Source organism: Apostichopus japonicus, chromosome 8 (genome assembly GCF_037975245.1).
Source record: "Apostichopus japonicus isolate 1M-3 chromosome 8, ASM3797524v1, whole genome shotgun sequence".
Lineage (NCBI taxonomy): Eukaryota > Metazoa > Echinodermata > Holothuroidea > Aspidochirotida > Stichopodidae > Apostichopus > Apostichopus japonicus.
Genome location: NC_092568.1, coordinates 14672732 through 14691079, shown reverse-complemented (window position 1 = coordinate 14691079; position 18348 = coordinate 14672732). Strand labels below are relative to the sequence as shown.

The window sequence follows — 18348 nt, the reverse complement described above, 5'->3', positions numbered from 1 at the left end:
ACTGTACTGAAAAATATTTGCACTTTTTGCCGCTTGTGCTAAATATCAATGTTAATAACATGAATATTAGTGAACACGAGAGCTGATATGTCTTATAATTGCAGTTAATTTCCAACCCACCCCTACTCTTTTGAGACCGACTTCAGTGACTGACAGAGCAACGTTTCGAAAAGTAAATCTACAAAAGAAGCAATTTGCTTTATAATTACAACTGCACATATAGTTATTCTCTGGGAGTACAAAAAAAGATTATTTACTCTAAAATTCTATGGAGCGTATATAGCAGAGCCCAAGTTGAGGACCAGGGACAAAGCCCTCAAACTGCGGTGATTTTAGGTTTTCAACATGTTCTCTCGTAGCGAGTTTAAAGCACAGCAGTACAAGTGTGACACAGGATTTCAAATTCTCCAGGGGCGAAACATTTGGAGATATTTCTAGTTGTTTCGACAATAAAGCGAAGAAACTAATGATAGAAAGAGGAGTTAAGATTTCTCTGGAATGTGTTCTAAATCCTGGTGGCGGTCCTGTGGACTTCAGTTGCAGCGTTTGCAGATATTTCTGGTCCTAAGTTGAAGCAATTTTAAAGAACATAAATACATTTCTGAAGGAGTTCAATTGCAGCGGGATGTATTGCAACCCCGGTATGGGTCCGGGGACGGGGCCCCCGGAAGCTGTAGCATTTTGTTAGCCTAATATTATCCAAATCTGTGAGATGTAGATGTGATCGAGAAATAGGGAGAATTATTTTGTTTTCTTTTCCTTCATTGTTCTTTTCTTACCACCATTATTTGTTCATGGGCGAGTCCACGCTGAATTCTTCTCCAATTTGAGACCTTATTTTGATTTTCACATCTATATGCCCCTGAGTGGGTGTTGCCCATTACCTTGAAGAAATTGAACTAGAATGGCTCTTACACCGCGCTTATCCTTATCATAAAAACAAATAAATAACCAACTGGCTGATTGATTCCTAGCCACATTTGTCTGAGAACATTCAACTGAAACACTGCAAACAAGGTTTAGGTATTGAACATGACTGAGTGATCATGTTCTTGGCTCTTATTGCACTAATGTGGACCTACCTATCAAGTACAAAGTTCACACAAGCAGGACTTTTATGGTTTAAAGGTTTTTTGGAATTTGACCTTCAACCAAGATGTATAGTTTGAGTAATCGTGTTTACAAGGTTTTTCGACATTGTTGACCTCAATTGGCCTTTGCCTTCTCCATTTTCAACAAGGTTTGTGAACTCACAAAGAAACAGCTACATACCAAGTATGAACTTCAACGAAGCTGCCCTGTTTGAGTTTTCATGTTCACAAGGTTTCATTTGAGGGTCCTTGTAGTCACCAAGGGAAATTTACATTTGTTGACCTAAAATTACCCTTGTCCACCAACTTCAGTAGAGATCTTGTACTCACCAACTACAATCTATGCATACCAAGTATGAGTTTTTCCAACCCAGATTTAAACTGTTTACCTCAAATGACCTTTGACATGCCACAAGTCGTTAGAGTTCTTGTACTAAATATCTTGTCAGAATTTTACCCACGTTGCCCTCAAATGTCCGTTGATCTTCACAGAAAAGGATATGGTTGTTGAAGTCAAGGTTGTGGGTTTACAAACCCAGTTTGAAGTTTAGGCAACGTGTGTTTTTATATTTCAGTGGTTACAAGCCAAAGGTACTTGGCATATTATACAAGTATTCAATAAGAACGGATATTTCGGTGGCAATATTATTTCTAGTCCACTATCCCACGTTGTCCATTGAAACCCCATCCTCAATATTTTGTCCCTAACTCGATAATATATGAATGTTACCTATTTAAACTGGATAAAACAACCCTTCCTTATTCAAAAAATTGGATCAAAGTAGGTGGTCTATGATCATGGGCTCAAACTTGAACTTTCACATGATAATTTTCTTGTTCAGTTTTCCTTAAAATGCTGGTGAAACGTTTGCTTAGCTGTCATTGTTTTCTGTTGTGTATTTAGAATCTTATGAAGATGCAACTTTTTATGGAAACATTTTTCCACTGCCGACAAAAGCTTTAAGAAGAAAACGAAACAAATTAACATTTTATGCTGTCACAATAGATGCTTAAAATGTTGGGAAAGTCTGTCTGCCAAGCAGAATATCAAGACTTAGCCTCTAGGTCAACCGCACTTTAATTGCATGTACGTTGCATATGCAGAATCATGTTTGAAGACAGTATTGTGATTATGGCTTCAATTGTTTAATGCTAACTACCTGTTATTTATGCCCATTTGGACGAAAACATAAAATCCACATATCTTGTACAGAACATTGTTTTACGTTGGCATACACTGACACACAAGAAGTACAATGAAAGGCTAAAATTATCCTCAGAGATAAAAAAAAAAAATAAATTAACACACAGTTTTTCAGCATTTGTTTGTCAGCTGTGGAATATCTATTTGTGTGGTATTTACACATTTGTGTTCACTACTTTTCATGGTAACATAAACAGAACAAAGCATGTATTCTTAATGAATATTGGTACCGCCATCGATGCTTCTCTTCAGCGCTTCACTTTATAGTCCGTTGAGTGAAACTGGTAGGAAGTGGAATATGATCACGAAAGCTAACCGGCAACTTAACTGAGTAGACCTACATCAAAGGACGAAGAGTTTTCATAAACAATGTTCAGTTGTCTACTATAACGATTTTGTTTTATGTTCCCTATGCAGAACCATCACATATAGAGAGTAGTAGATAAAGTTCGCGTACGGTTGATTGCGTCCATAATCACTACCAGAAATTTATTAGCCTTTAAGAGACTTTCAAACTCATCACTGACAGGATGCTCTGTGAGGTCTGCTGTGTCGTCCATGCAAAATATCGGGAATCTTTGTTGACAGGTCTCATCATTACGCGTATTACAAACAATAGCTCAATAGCATAATATACTGTAGACTGAATTTACGAACAAGTATGTTAATGAAATTGCGTCCTGTCGTTGTCAAGCGTACTCGGGGGCAGAGCGGTCTATACCACAACCAAATGTATTCCATGTGAGAGCATTTTATTCCTACGATGAAAAGGAGACAGGCAATGTGTTTTACTTGTGATTTAACACTTTGGCACGACTGTGGCAGCAATATGGTTTGAAGCTGTTAATTGTTAGCGACACCCACAAGACTCAACAATCATATCGTCATACCGTCTTAAAACGACGTTTTCATCATCATCGAAGAACAACAGAGATATTGGAGAAAGCCGGACAGGCGCACAACAGACATCTGGTACTGATTCGTAATCCAATCTACTAACCAGTGTCTGAATAACTGCGTGGTTTGTACCATTCTGCTGTTCTCCTATAGGAAAGATGCACTCACCAGCACAATAGTATGCTTGGTAGCCGGTAGGTGCAATGATCCAGTCATCCCATCCGACCTCACGAAAACCTACGTAAAGTGAATGTCTCTGACAAGCATCGGACAATTCTTTAACGGGAGGGTCTCGTTTATTGTTTTGAGAGCTTCGCTTGCTTCTCCCTTTGCACCTTTCACCCTCCATCGACACAGTGACCAGATTAGTAAATTGTTGAGCAGGACGATGCATTTTACTCATAAACCGCTCACATTGACTTTTGAGCACGGTCGACAAGCAATGGACAGTAATATTGATGACATGTTTGGCCTCCAGATCGTTTCGCCAGAATTGAACCAGTGGTAGAACGTCAACACCGACTTTCGTTGCGTCTGATGTATGATTGCTAACGAGATCTTTGAAAAGAACGTTAGTCTTCGTTATCTTTTCTTCTCTAGGGATGCTAGAAATGCTGAGCTGGAAGTAATCGACTAATGTCTTAGCTCGGAGATTGATAAGTGATTCTAACCTTAGATGTGCTTCCGTCAATTTTTCTGTCGGTGTGATTGATGACAGATTAAACTCTATAACCCAGTTGGCCTGGTATGAGGTCCTCACTATACTTCGGGAACGTCGCACTGCAGAAGAAAATACGAATATGTTAACAGTATCGTCTACTTGAACGAGGAACATCGTTTCATGACAAAGTCACTGAAAGAAAATAGACATTTAAGATTGATCAGACAAGAAACTATATTTGTGATGAACAGACTATTGTCTGTTTGTGATCTCCCGATTTTTAAGAGGTTTTTGCTCTATGAAACTAGGTAATCTTACAAGGTTATTTAAAGTTGCTTAATAACGTTCTGTCTTTACAGCAAACGTGTTAATAAAACCGGTCACAGTTGACGCAAGCATGCATGAGTCAATGAGTCCTTACTTGCTTCACGTCAACCGATTCACAGTGATTACAGTAACCACTGTAAATATTAAAAGTTTTGTAACACAGTAAAAACTGGATCGTGCTGATAAATCTGGTAAGTGCCCCCCCCCCTTGCCCCTCCCTGCGGACGCCCATGGGTCCATCTTCCAAGGATTTATGCAGGATCAATGCAGGGGGTCTTGGTTTAGAATATTTGAATGGCCATTTAGCATTTATACATTGTCTCCAGTTGAGAAATATGTTTTAATGCTAAAATACATCAAGAGAAATGACAGAACAATACTATCAACATAGCTATGAACATTCTTTGTAACTATATACCATGGAATGAGGATTGAGGAATTCGGCTTCTGGATACATCTTACAAATTGTATGGGTGAGAAACAACATACGGTACTGAAACAACTGACTGATATGTCCAATAAATGAACTCAATGCTCAAATGCACATTTCCATTCCCGAAGTAAGGAGTATTGCTGGTGCAATCCCACTTTTGTAGATCTAAGCCTGGCTTTCCTTTCAGCAAACATATCGATAAGTCCATCTATATCGAGTGACCATGCCTCGTCGCTCTCAATAGAAAGGATAGCCAATGAATCTTGGCGATCTTGAGAGATAGATGAACCAGGGAGTTGTTATAACAACTCCCTGGATGAACGCAGGTAAGTCTTGATAAGCTTCAACTTGGAAAATGACCGTTCTGCGGTCGCCATTGTGACTGGAAGTGTAATAAATAGGACAACAGCAGATAACAACTTGGAGTAGGTACTGAGGTCTACGTCTATGGCAAGCCATGTGGGACAAACACCGCATAATATATCCGCGTATTAATTGGAATTTATACGCGTATTAATTGGAATATATACGCGTATATATTATTAGCCAATCATATGGCTTAAATATATCCGCGTATTAATTCGAATATATCCGCGTATTAATTCGAATATATACACGTATTAATTCGAATATATACACGTATCAAATAAAACACATATGGGGATTAAATCCAATATATGCACGGATTAATTCGAATGCACACGAAAACACATTTCCGCTCTTGCTGTGTACATATAAAAACGATAAATGTTATGGCGGGCTCGAGAGATCGCTTCAAGAAGCGAAACTTTACACATGTACAACACATATTCGAATTAATACGCGTATATATTCGAATTAATACGCGGATATATTATGCGGTGTTTGTCCCACATGGCTTGCCATATACGTTATTCAGAAGCTGCAGCACTTCAGAAACATGTGACATGTCCCTCAGGTTATCGCCATGCATAACACCAGCGAAACGACTCAATCTCATTAACAAGATAAGTTTTTAGCCAGTAAGCATAGGCCTTATTTCGGCTGAAACTTTGTCTACATCTATAGGCCTAATTTTCTGTGCTTTTATACTTACCAGATTCACCGAAGGCATCTTTATTCTTACCTTTTATTATAATATTTACATGAAAGCCCTGCCTTTTTTCATTCAAATGAACGTAGTTTCAAGTCTGTGGGTTATCGTTTTAGAATTTTTTCAAAAAATCATGTCACGATGTTGTACTCAGTACAACATTGGCTGGAATTGGGTTTCAAATTCTATACTTTGTTTTCATTATAATAATAAATAACACAACTAGCTCGATATATACATTAATACCCAATGAGCCCATGATCATGATGTCCGTATTCCATATCACGTGAAAATATGTATATTGTCTTGTTCAGTAAAAACTTCTTTTCCAGTAAAAGCGGGCCCTCCCAATCCAAAGAGGTACCCTTTTCTTTGCATCAGTATAGCGGGGGCCCCCTTTTGGTCGGGGCCCCCGGCTCAGCACGGTCCGAGCCCATAGAAGTTACGCTACTGATTCCCAAGGAAACAGGGGGGAGATACCAGGTGTGTTTCATTCATGGACTACTCAATTACATTTACTGCTTCCCTCTATTTACACATTATTTTCATGCATGATCCAATTTGAAATTGAGTGTTATTAGAGGTATAAGGTTAATAATATTTTTTATTATCTCGTAACCATTGCAAATAGCATTGAAATGGAAAAGATAACATTAAAATCTTAAGAATAGTGAGATATTCAAGGGAGCTTTGCTTACACTACAGAAATCTATAATTTAGAAAAGAGATCTTTCTGATTTTCAGCACTGTAGTAAAATACCCTTTTGAGTCCCATGTGTATAGGGATACTACATTATACCAATTTAAGCAATTATTTAACAATGGCACTCAACAAATTCATCATGAACAGTCAGCAACCATTTCTCAAAGTCTATTGAATGTTAAGATATAAACATTTTATTTCATATACACATTTTCTGCGAATGAAGACCAGAGAGAAATCCGTCCAAGCGGTTACTTGCATTTAAATACATTCAGGGGGTAGGAAGCTTCCAAAAAGTGGGGGGGGCGCAACATCAGAGGAGCACTTTCTCATTCCACAACCACCACCCGTTATGCAATAAAGCGATACACACGGACCATATCACTGAAATATATACGATGTGTTAGTATGCTATCAATACTATAATAATGCGCTGCAACATTGATTTTTATTTATTGACATTGTTGATTGCTAACCGTGCTACAAAAAGATATGGGATGCCATAATAAAAATAGCATGTAGAGACTAAAAATAAATAATTAAAATTAAATACTAAAATTAACAAAGGCAAAAGACAGCTCTTCATCACATTTTATTTGCCAGTAGGGCACATTTGCTATTTCCTACCCCTGAATACATTACATATGAAGCAGCACAAGAGTAGTTTGCAAGCTAGGCTAACCCTAAATGAAGTTGCAGATGGAGATCAGTCATTACTTACATGGTTTGGATGACTGGGAATTGTGTGACGTAATACCACAACGATGAAAAACAGAGGGCCATTTTTTTTTTGCTGCTTTAATAGCTTTCAAGTACCCAAATGATATGATACTCTCAAAAGGAATGCTTGTGTAGATATAATCCAGGCATGACTTATTATATGTTGTTACTACAATCCCCAACTGTTTTCAATGTAAGGTGCCATACATCAGAAACAAAAGACAACGTTTGTCAGAGATGTATTGCAGCAACTCAACATTGAATTCGTCCGTGATGACTATTGGATGTGACTTCAGACATCAGTCTAATCAAATCATTCTTCAATTCACTTATGGGGGCCTTCTTTGATCTGTAAACAGCAAGAATCTGAATTGTACTAGAGATGTAATATTGTGTATATGGCAGTACCAAATGGAGGTTGTGTATTTCTTTCGGTTAAGTGTCATTTCTATCAAATGAAAGCCCTCAATTTGAAGGTCTTACTCTGTAACAATTGCTGTAAGATGGCATTCTGTAAGAGTATACTACATCAGCAGCCATGATTCTAGTATCACTTCTGATATCTGCCTATGATTGGGGAAATCCAGATGCCCATGAGATGCAAATGTTTTGCTATATCTACAATATCTACAACATGGCATATTGAATTTGTTGTAATCGACACCAGCAGAGGACGTACAACAAAGTTAATATTGATGTGTGAGTGACATTATATTTTCAGGTTTGTAAGAAAGTTCGCGCTCCAAATATTCAGTAGGGGCTATAGCACTAACAGTCCATATATGCTGTTGCACTGATGCTGTTTTATCATCTGTAACAGCACCCTGCTTAAGGAAGGATAGGTAACACTAAACATTCCCTTCTCATTCTGTTCTACATGAAAAGGTCAACCACTCTTTACTGGTATATATACATTCCAACTGATATTTGAAGTTGAAGAGAAGAAAGACGTTACAGTGTAACATATGGAATTTGTCACCAGACAGGACAAGCATTGGTTCTGACCAAAAAAAAGCTGTGACAAGTCAGCCGATACTCATAGCTAGTACCGTAACTACTGGTGCCACCTGTAACACATGTTACCGTGTTACGAACACAAAGTAGTAATTACTGATGTACGGTTGTGGGACATGAACAGTAATAACATATGTTACAGGTGGCACCAGTACAGTAGTTACTGTACCGTACTAGATATGTGTTTGAAGTAAAGGAGGTACGTACCGCTTAATTCCAGTTCACACTTCTCTTTAAATTACGCTAATTCGTTATGTCGAGAACGAAGAAAGGCCATGTTCGGGTATATCCATAGGCCTACTTAGCATAACACGACTAGATACGACTTCATTTTAGAATCGCGTACTAACGAACGCGCACTCATTGGTTGGTACATCAACTATACTGTTCATGTGCCACAACCGTGCATCAGTTATTACTACTTTGTGTTGGTAACATGTGTAACAGGACATGGACATTAGTTACTGTACGAGCCATGAGTATCGGGTGGACAAGTAGAAAAAAAGAAGAAAGACAAATGGAACATATAGAGATGGCGATTAGCCACTTCTAAGGGTCAAGGTACCTTTGATTTTTTGACATTTGGACCTCTGCTTCCCCAAAGTGGCATTTGACTTCCACTCAAATAATTCGGTTCTTGTATACTCACAATAAGAAAGACACATGCCAAATATGAGCTATGTGATACAAACCTTGGGATATCGTGTTTACAAGGTTTGTGTTTATAAGGCTTTACAGGATGTGACCTTTGATGACCCCAAATAACCTTTCACCTCACTTAAAAAACAATCTTGTTTTTGTAGCCGCATGCAAAATATGACAGCCAATAAAGTTTCCTATCTGGATATAGGCCTATCGTGTTCATAAGGATTTCAAGTTTTGACCCCTGGTGACGTCAAATGAACCCTGTTCTACACCAAATTGTGCAAAAACTTCACAATACATAAGGCTATCCTACCATGCATATATGAGCTCCTTTGATATTTAGGTTCTGGAGATACAGCGTTTTTAAGATTTTCACATTTTGCCCTCTGCTGACCCCAAATGACCTCCACCCAATAGGGTTCTTATACTAATTATGGGGAAGCCACATGCCAAATATGAGAACTAAAGAGGTTATGTATCTAGAGATATCGTGTTTACAAGCTAGGGCGTCACAGATACACACACGCATCCACACAAACTTGACGGCATAGGTTGCTTGTCTGCCTCTGGCAAGTCACCAAAACAACCCCGTAGGTATATGCGTTACATTCCATTATTTGAGTTCTGCTCACTGAAATACCAGATTAGTACGCAATCGTTGAACTAAAACTTCGGAATTGGATTTGGTAGAAATGTACTTTCATAATACTTAAAGAAGAATTGAATTTCTCAAGTAATCAGTCTAACAGTAATAGTAATAGCTGGTTTTGGGCAAAAGGTGGTCCCCGTTCAAAGCAAATCCCAGAGGAATAAACATTTCAAAGGTTGTTCAAAGTTTGTTCTTGTTATGTGGAATCTGGATTCAACTTACAGGTCGCTAACTTTGGGAGGAGAGAGTTAGATTATGCTTTGTTTACATTCACCTTGCAGCAGATTATCGAAGAGAGCACCGCATTCTCTATCTCTACTCCAATGTAAACTGTAGAACTGGCCAAAGTTTTACCGACCAGGATCGTCATGGCGTCCTTCATGAATGAGCAAATACGCCGTCGGTTTAAACTTTCTGGCGCAGTATCCGATCTTCTACTGCCTTAAATCTTTTACATAGCCATTCATGATAATGACGGATATGAGGTACAGTTCCACGATGTCCTAAGTAGTATATGATAAAATTACGCAGCCGTGGAATACACTGTCGCAAGTAATTGATCCTCGGTGAATGTGGCCATTCGTATCAACCGGTGAGGTATATGACCGAATGTTCTTCGTGTACAAGAAACAATACAAGGCGGCAATTCATGATGATGAATGAACCTGTGACCTATTTTTTCTTTAGAAATTAGTTTTCTCTTTTCTGTTCATAAATCATTCAATGTAGCATTACCACGCATTTTCTCTTCGTCACGCGATACATTCTAGTCTACCAGAGAAAAAGATTAACTCTTAAATTTCGCCGTCTCAAAGAAATGCCGAGGTTTCCTCTCGGCACTGTCAAAACACGGTGGAGGTTCTTCCGACATCTCTCTGACAAGCACACGTATTAGCCTCATTCAGAACAAGATGCACCTGATCGCTCTAGATCTGTCTTGCCACCCACTCTACATGTTGTATAGTCATCCACGGCAACTTTATCGCCAAAATGGCCATGAAGTCAGTTGAGATTATATAAATTGGCATATGTATTCGAGTAAGCGTTGCTTCGCTGCTTTTGACATTATTCTCAGGAGACAATATGTAAACAACATATAGAGGCCATTAACATCCAATAAATTTGAAACTAATAAACCGCATATGAGATTCCGTTGTTGGCAAATAATACAAGAAAGTTTCATTCAACTTCGTATCTAGTAGCTGATCTGGACAAAATTGTGATGAAGCCCTCTAATCAATGTGTGGCTTATATATTCACTGCTGTATCAATTTAAGAAATTACACCGTGTAGGTACCACACCACAATTATATCTGCAGTTGGGCGAAATGGTTGTTGGGCGAAGTGACCAGAAAGCTTTTTTTTCATTAACTTTTCGAGCAGATATAATTGATAATAAAAAGCCAAAATTACCTTATGCAATGCTTGTTGTAGCATTTTATCAGTTACACCATCATCGTTTCTTCTGCTTTTATTTGAAAGAATATATTTTTTTGTACAGATGGTGTGAAAATAGGGAGGAGTGAAGGTGAAACTACCATGTTATAAAATCTTTGATTAATTGTTGATATTACTCCGAGCGAGCAGATGTAAGGGTTGGTGTTCCGTATGCTAAACTTGTTCCTCGTTTAGCTCAAAATCTAAACGGTCATGATATGGAAATTTGTTAGTGCAATAGCGGGGCAAGATCTCAGCTATCATGTGATGGGTAGGATATGTCAGTTGAAAACTTCTGTCTATGTTTTGGCGGGTCTTGAAAGTGACGAGTTAGTGTGTAAGTCAATGGAACAATTCATTTGATGCGCACCTGTAGGTACTATGCATCACATTAACAAAAATCGATATTTGCGTAGTCATCCTGTTTGGTAGCCCAAAAGTCATTCAAGCTTTACGTTGGTAGCTATCGTAACGGTTTTAACTTTTTAAGACTTTCTATTTTGCCCTCAAATTACCTTTACACAAAACGTTCTCTTGTCGGTGTCAACCCTGTGCCCAACGTATTCTTTTGCCAGCGTTTGCTCATAGTATGAAAGGAAGCACACATTGATAGAAAGAATAAAACAAACTTTAGCAACTGAACTTGAAAATCTGTCAATGTAATGTTTGGTCTAACGAAGAATAGGCATTAGCCTATATTACTTTCGTCCAAATAGTTGATGTAATTGTTATACATCCATCTCACTAAGACTTTCCTATCAGTACAACTAATGGGTTCGTTCATTATGGTGAGGCATCGAAACAAACTGATTCTCTATATCACAACGTACATATTTCTATCAAACAAATATAAGTAGTGTGATAGCACGGATGTATAACGCCCTAAATATGTTTCACCTTGATGTGTACTTTATAAATATGGTGTAATATTTTCTCAAGACAGTTTGCGTTAAGTTATGATTTATAATGTTGGTAATGGCTGCCATGAGCCTAAAACGTTTGTTATTGAAGGATTGGTTTATAGTCGGCTCGGAGTAAGACCGTATGTGATCTACTCCATCCACCAAACAAGCCTTAATTCTAAATGACATGAATGGAGAAGCTGTCTTTGGGTGGCTAAAATTGCTTCGAAACTTACCTAATGGAGACTTAAATTTCTAACTTAATGACCAATATCCATACCTTTATTTCAAAGATACACGAAGACAGTTACGGAGAATTGCTTTAGTGAAATATTTAAAGAAAATGCGCTGCTTTGGCAAAAAATAACGATGAATGAGAAATGGTTTGTGTCTAAAATTCACCTTAAAGCTATCACACAGCTTTGTAGTAGTGCGGTCACACCGTACTACGTACTACCGTACACCGTACTACTACACCGCACGGTAGCACCCATCAGTCGAAGCTAGAAATAGAATCTTTACTGGTTACAACAACTTGTGTGCGCGTAAGTAGTGTGCTCACTGTGCTATTCCCAGTTATATAGTACATCGCCAAGATTGTGTGTCCAACAAGCTTCACATAGCTTCCTGTTAAAACAAAAGCAGCAACACCGCATAACCTCAGCTCAGCTTCTATTTGAGAAATTTGCTTTGATTGGCAATACCTCAGAGCAGGTTATTCATTTGTTTGTGCGTAAATTATAAGACATACGCGGGATAACGGTGTTATTTCCTTTCCTCCCATCTCCTTTTGCCTTATGTCCTATATGATCCTTCTTAGCAGACATAATTTTAATCTTAGAAAGTTGTAAACATTTGTTTGAAAAAAAGGCTATAATTACCGCTAAGTTGTGATCATTAATACGTAAAATGCGGAACTGCCTTTTTAAACCAGATTGCAAAATTATGTATATTTAAGTTTCATTGATGACTGCATCGAAACAGGGTATTCTATTGAGTCTTTGTTGACCGTTGATGAATTTTGGCCATCACAAAATTTAATACATTTATACTCAACGACAGCAATAGGAGACTTGTCAATGTTACATTTCCTTAGCTATGATGGTCACAACGTTTTCACATTTGTGTCAGTGGACGTCAATTCGTCAAACGACTTTGGCCTTAAATATGAATGTCCAAGAGTACATCACAATAGAAAACGTCATTACAGAAGGCCCTGTTTTGAGCCATCACATGACGACAAAGTTTTTCCCTCAAAAACTTTGGTTCACCAGAATTCAAACGTTATATCCACAACATGTCAGCAAATTTTGACAAAAGCTGTAGAAGGAGTCGTATTTTTTTAAATTTTCAAGAAATGACCCATCATGACCTCAAATAACCCTCAAATTTAACAAATATGATCGCATGTATGAATACATATCTCACAAAAACCACTCACGAAATTTCTGCTATATCGATCATTGTATATAAGCTGTGGTCTTAGTTTCATATAACTGAAAAACGAGATTTCAACAAAATTGAATGAAAAGTGACGAAACGGCAGTGACGGTGGCAAAACGGGACAGAAAGTCGGCAAAATCACGCCATAGTTATACCTCAACTGAGCCAAATGCTGTAAAAACAATGGTTACATTTTGACGTAATATATACTGTGGCACGCGGTGTGTACAATATAACAGGGATTTACGGCTAACATAACGGGAAACGTTAGATAGCATGTGCATTCATCGATAATTAACACGTTCACTGTCCGTTCTGAAAAATTACAGAACGTAATGAACTTAAAAGTACCGTTATGCCGTAAATTAACATTTCATTATTTGTCGCAGAATAACAGCATAACGCACTTTGAATTACATAACGTTAATTAGGAATAATATGACGTATAATGACTTGACACACATTATTTATCCTTTATGTGAATGTACAATTACACTTATTTGCCGTTTTGTATCATTTACCATATAGCGGGAAACCGTCAATTTGCATCTTCGACTGTGAAGGTGATACCCAAATTCGTTTGTTATATTCTTGTTAGGTGATTTAATGATGCACATAATCTAATTAATCATGTAAGCAATACTGCATTTATGAGTGCATGTGTTTATTGCGTGAAACACTGCTTTGTTTGTGCCAACATTATAGTGGCAGTTTTCGCTAATATCGAAAATACACAAAGTTGGCATATATATACTTAACATACCGCGGAGGCAATTACATGCTTTAAAGCTATTAATCTCCTTGAAATAAGGAGTCACAGATTGATCATTTGTGGTAATCATTAGCCTCTGAAGGATAATTAGAAAATTGACCTGATAAAGGAAGAGAACTTTGCAAAAGAGGGGTTCTTATTCAACAGAAAATAATATTGTGAATGTACGACTTCAAGGTACCCGTTAGTAAACGTCGCACCGCTTTTCACGAACGGCTGTAAAATTACGTCTTAGCGGAGGTGTCCTGACTTCCGGTGTTCTACCGTAAAAAAGTAACTTTGTTTTTTAACAGTGTATCCTCTCACTTTTTGTGAAAAAAAAGATGAAACTGCCTCTCTTCTTAATTCTGCTAAGAAAAGTATACTCATTTTCTACCTTTAAGACAGGCTTTTTTCTTAGTGGGAAGGGCCGGGGCATATATTAAGTGCCCTTTTGTTGAAAAAGAGACCCCCCCCCCAAAAAAAAAAAAAAAATTTCAAATTACCTACTGGAATTTAATTTTGTAACATGGATATACACAGATGACTCATATGTCCAACTTTGGAAGGAATTTGCTGTTTGTCGTACAAAAATGCTTAAAGTTACATTATTGCATACAGTAAGCAAACGGTAATGGTGGAAACCAGTACAAGTTACAACACACATTTATTCGACGGACACAACTAATTGTTACCTCTGCAATGGATTATTACGGTACTTCTGCAATTCTTGCCCTCTTATACATACATAAGATGAAAAAAAGGTGATTTGTAACGAAACTGTTACCTTTGCTCCTGCGCCTTCCTACCTCCCAAATCCAAAACAATGTGAACCCACCACCCCCACCCCTCCTTCTATTGACAATTGGTATTGTCAACAAATTAACATATACAGTACTTAACTCCACTGGGAGCTGTTTAATTTACGCTCCTACATATATTGTTCATAAACTTAATTTAAATTAATCAATTATCAATATTGTATCGATATTTACGCCTCGTGTGTGGGACATTATTCCAAAGCTGGTGAGCAAATTCCACAAGTATAACTTTTAAATTTCCAAGCTTTGTGTATTAAGCTATACTTCCAGTTGTCTTCACTGGTGCAAACCAAACAACTATGTTTACAATTATGCCTGGGAAAGTTATCGACTTTCCTATTGCATACAAAGCTATTCCTGCAGCCTTAAATCTGCAACAATTGGACTCTGATAATTGATTTAGTTTATATGTAAATACCTTTGCATGGAAAGCTCCGTACGATATTTCCCGGTATTGATGGGTCAAGATAGATACAATCCTTGCTGCCGTCTCGATCCATTCCAGCAACCTGCTCACTGTTGTGGTTCATCAAATTATACATGTCCCACATAAACTGTGGAGCTGTCGCATTTTCTTTGGGCCTGGGACGCTTTGTAAGACCCAATATTCTCAGCATTTGGGACTCCATCTTGTCCGTCGTTGTTTTATCCATACTTCCACGTCCATTTTGTGCGACGTTCTCTCCTGTAGAACGAGCAAAAAGTAAGAGGAATGTCACAAAGCCTAACAAGCATATTCCAAAATCTCGTTGTGGCATTCTTATTTATTGTACTTATCTGTCCTTCACAAATTCAGGTTTCTATACCAGTTACTCCTCCACGTACTACACAGTGTTGTAGAACGTTACTGCTTCTCGGAAAAAGATTTTCACATACGCGTCAACTTCTCTAAATATCAGCAACGTTTGGTTGTTCGATGCGTTAAAATAAGACGAAAATAACTCATGGCGTTTTCTACGACAAACAGATTGTTCAATTTCACCAAAATAACAATGGCTCGCTTCCTGTTGGATTTTAAACTGTGTATCGGTTTAGAGCGAATGTTTGCAAGGACGGCGCGAAGATTCCCGCCAGTGTCTCAGTGATGGTGTGAGGGTGTACAGAGAGGCCTAATATAAAGATAACACCGAGTAAATCGAAACTGTAGGCTTCTAGCAGTACAGTAAATCAACAGTACGTAATCCACAAATCATTACAGAGTGAGTAGGGCCTTTCTGTGTTTCTTATCATCTCTGATCGTGTCAAAAACAACAACCTGGATGACCGCAATATACGTAACCAGACGATGCAGAAGATTGGAGGTTGATAAAGTAGAAAATATCCTCTCATCGCACTACAATGTCCCGTGATAATTCTAGTTGTCTCCTTTTGAGCTGGGCGGTTAATCCTATTTGTAAGTAAACCCCGTCGTGCATGACTTCGAATAAGTAAAACGACTGCTAATTGCTTCCATTCATCGGCGAAGAACTGCAGAGTCAGTGGAGGATCAGGGTCAAGAACGTCAACCTTTAATGGTTTCTAGAAACATGAGGGGATAGCAGCAATGTGCGCCTCTTGCAATATGCTTCTAGTGCATTGAAGTTGGGACTTTTTTGTTTATTACTTGTATGTCGCCGCTTCAGAGCTCTCGCACTGACCATGTTAATTATATATAATATTCGGAATTGTTCATACTGTCAGTTCGATAGGTTTCGAATCGTGACATGAATGTAGTGGTGGTATAGCTACCGTATATTGTCTGTTCATTGATCCAGTCTCTGTTAAGAATTTCCATACCTTTAGTTCGGTTTACTGAAACATAAACACAAAATGTATGTAAATCCTCCTACAAGCAGGAACTCGCAAAGTAGCCATCATTGCCTTATCAAAGCGGCAAGCTGACCGAAGTCAGTCTCTTAGATTTAGGTTAAGACTTTTGCAGGTTAATTTGTTAATAGGTTTTGCAGGTAAAAAGGTTAAGACTTTTGCAGATTCCTTCGGAAATCGGTTTGTATTCTCTGAAGCAGGCTGTTTAGTCTTATATATTTAATAGCAGCTGAAAGAGACCAATTAGCAGTGGGTGATGCTTTCCAGTCGACATAATTAGTAAAGTATTCCGGCTGGTAATAAGTTAAATCTATTTGCGATCCGTTGAATCTATTCAGGAATTGTTAGAGGCCACATTGGTATATGAGACCTTGCTAAAGAACTTAGGGTGTGGCATACCCGCAGGCACCGTTACTCCATTGTGAGAGATTCAAACCATTCCATGCCTAGCCTGAGGTTTCATTGAAATGCCCGTTTGAATGAAACGCTGATATTACTTTACGGTGACGCTAGTTTGGACACGGTGCATAAAATACCATACAAAGCATTATTGTTGTTTTTATTTATATTCTCTGCCTGAAGTGAACATCGAGTTCGTTCCAAAAAACGGGAATGGCTACGGTCATTACTACTCCCAAGAAAATTGGAACTGTTTGAGAATAGGCGGAAAGCGAGTAACAATAGTTTTCTTACAGGTGGAGGGGAACTGAGGTGGGTTAGATGAGCACTGGTGTAGGCTATATAGGTAGCTATTACGGGGTGGGAGGGGCCCGGATGGCGAATTTGTTTCGTCCAAACAGGTTTGCAATTGCGAAGTTTTCAGCCAATCAGTTTTCTCGTGACGTCAGCAACAAAATGACCATTGCCTTGAAGTTGGAAGACATACACTGTAAATCAGAAGAATGATAAGGTCCACGGGTCTTTGAATGCCAAAACATGAATGAGTTTATTGACGTCACTGAAACATGCATGATGCTTAAGCTGAACAGATAAATATTTGTTGTTGATGACCTGTGATACTTAGTTAAGTCTAGTTATGGGTTTACCTCCCAAACGCCCTAACTTTATTTTTAATGCTTGTGAACACATGTTAACCTTACTTATGGTACACACGCTATTTTCCATTGGGTTTCGTATTTACGTTATCCAAGATTCGTAAGCGACGCGAGATCACGAGTCATACACAAAACATGACAGCAGCAATAGTTTGTATCGGTACAATACGCGAGTAAATTGCGCGAATATATTATGACTCTAGTTAGTTTGAATTTTTCTGTCTAAAATTTGGAAAAGGGTATACGCGAATATTCAAGGCTTAATTTACACAACTTAACTGTTGAATTATATGTATCTTCATTGGGCTAAATCATATATAGAGGAAACTGTTGCATAAAAACCGTAAATATATGATGAGTATATCCCGTTGTAACGAATGGATTTGGTAACCTCGAAGTGAAGCTTTCAATCGTGATGACGTAACTTATTCATGAACGACTATTTACACATAATTGCAAACCTGTTTGGGAAGAGGGAAATCGAGCCCGGTGGGGTTGTTGGAAATGTCAACAATTGCTCTCAAAGTTAAGACTCTTTTCGAATTTTTATTTTCTTACATATAAAAAAATTGAAATATCTGTATGAAAACTATAATATCTATAAAAAGATTTCGATTACTTTTCTCAAAGTTCGTGTTTTTTGTGTGGAAATGACGACTCTTTCTACATTCTATCTCAGAATTTGGACATCTCACATAAACTTCCAAACAATATTTC

At 38.0% G+C, this 18348-nt stretch overlaps 1 protein-coding gene across 1 annotated transcript; it reads right to left on the bottom strand.

Moving 5' to 3' along the window:
* Nucleotides 1-2412: 2412 nt before the first annotated feature.
* On the bottom strand, nt 2413-16632 carry LOC139970949 (univin-like). Its single transcript, XM_071977032.1, has 2 exons — nt 15189-16632; nt 2413-3972 (listed from the first exon to the last, which is right to left on the bottom strand). The coding sequence occupies exons 1-2, from the start codon at nt 15526-15528 to the stop codon at nt 3146-3148; spliced, it is 1167 nt and encodes a 388-aa protein (XP_071833133.1). The 5' UTR covers nt 15529-16632; the 3' UTR covers nt 2413-3145.
* Nucleotides 16633-18348: the final 1716 nt, after the last annotated feature.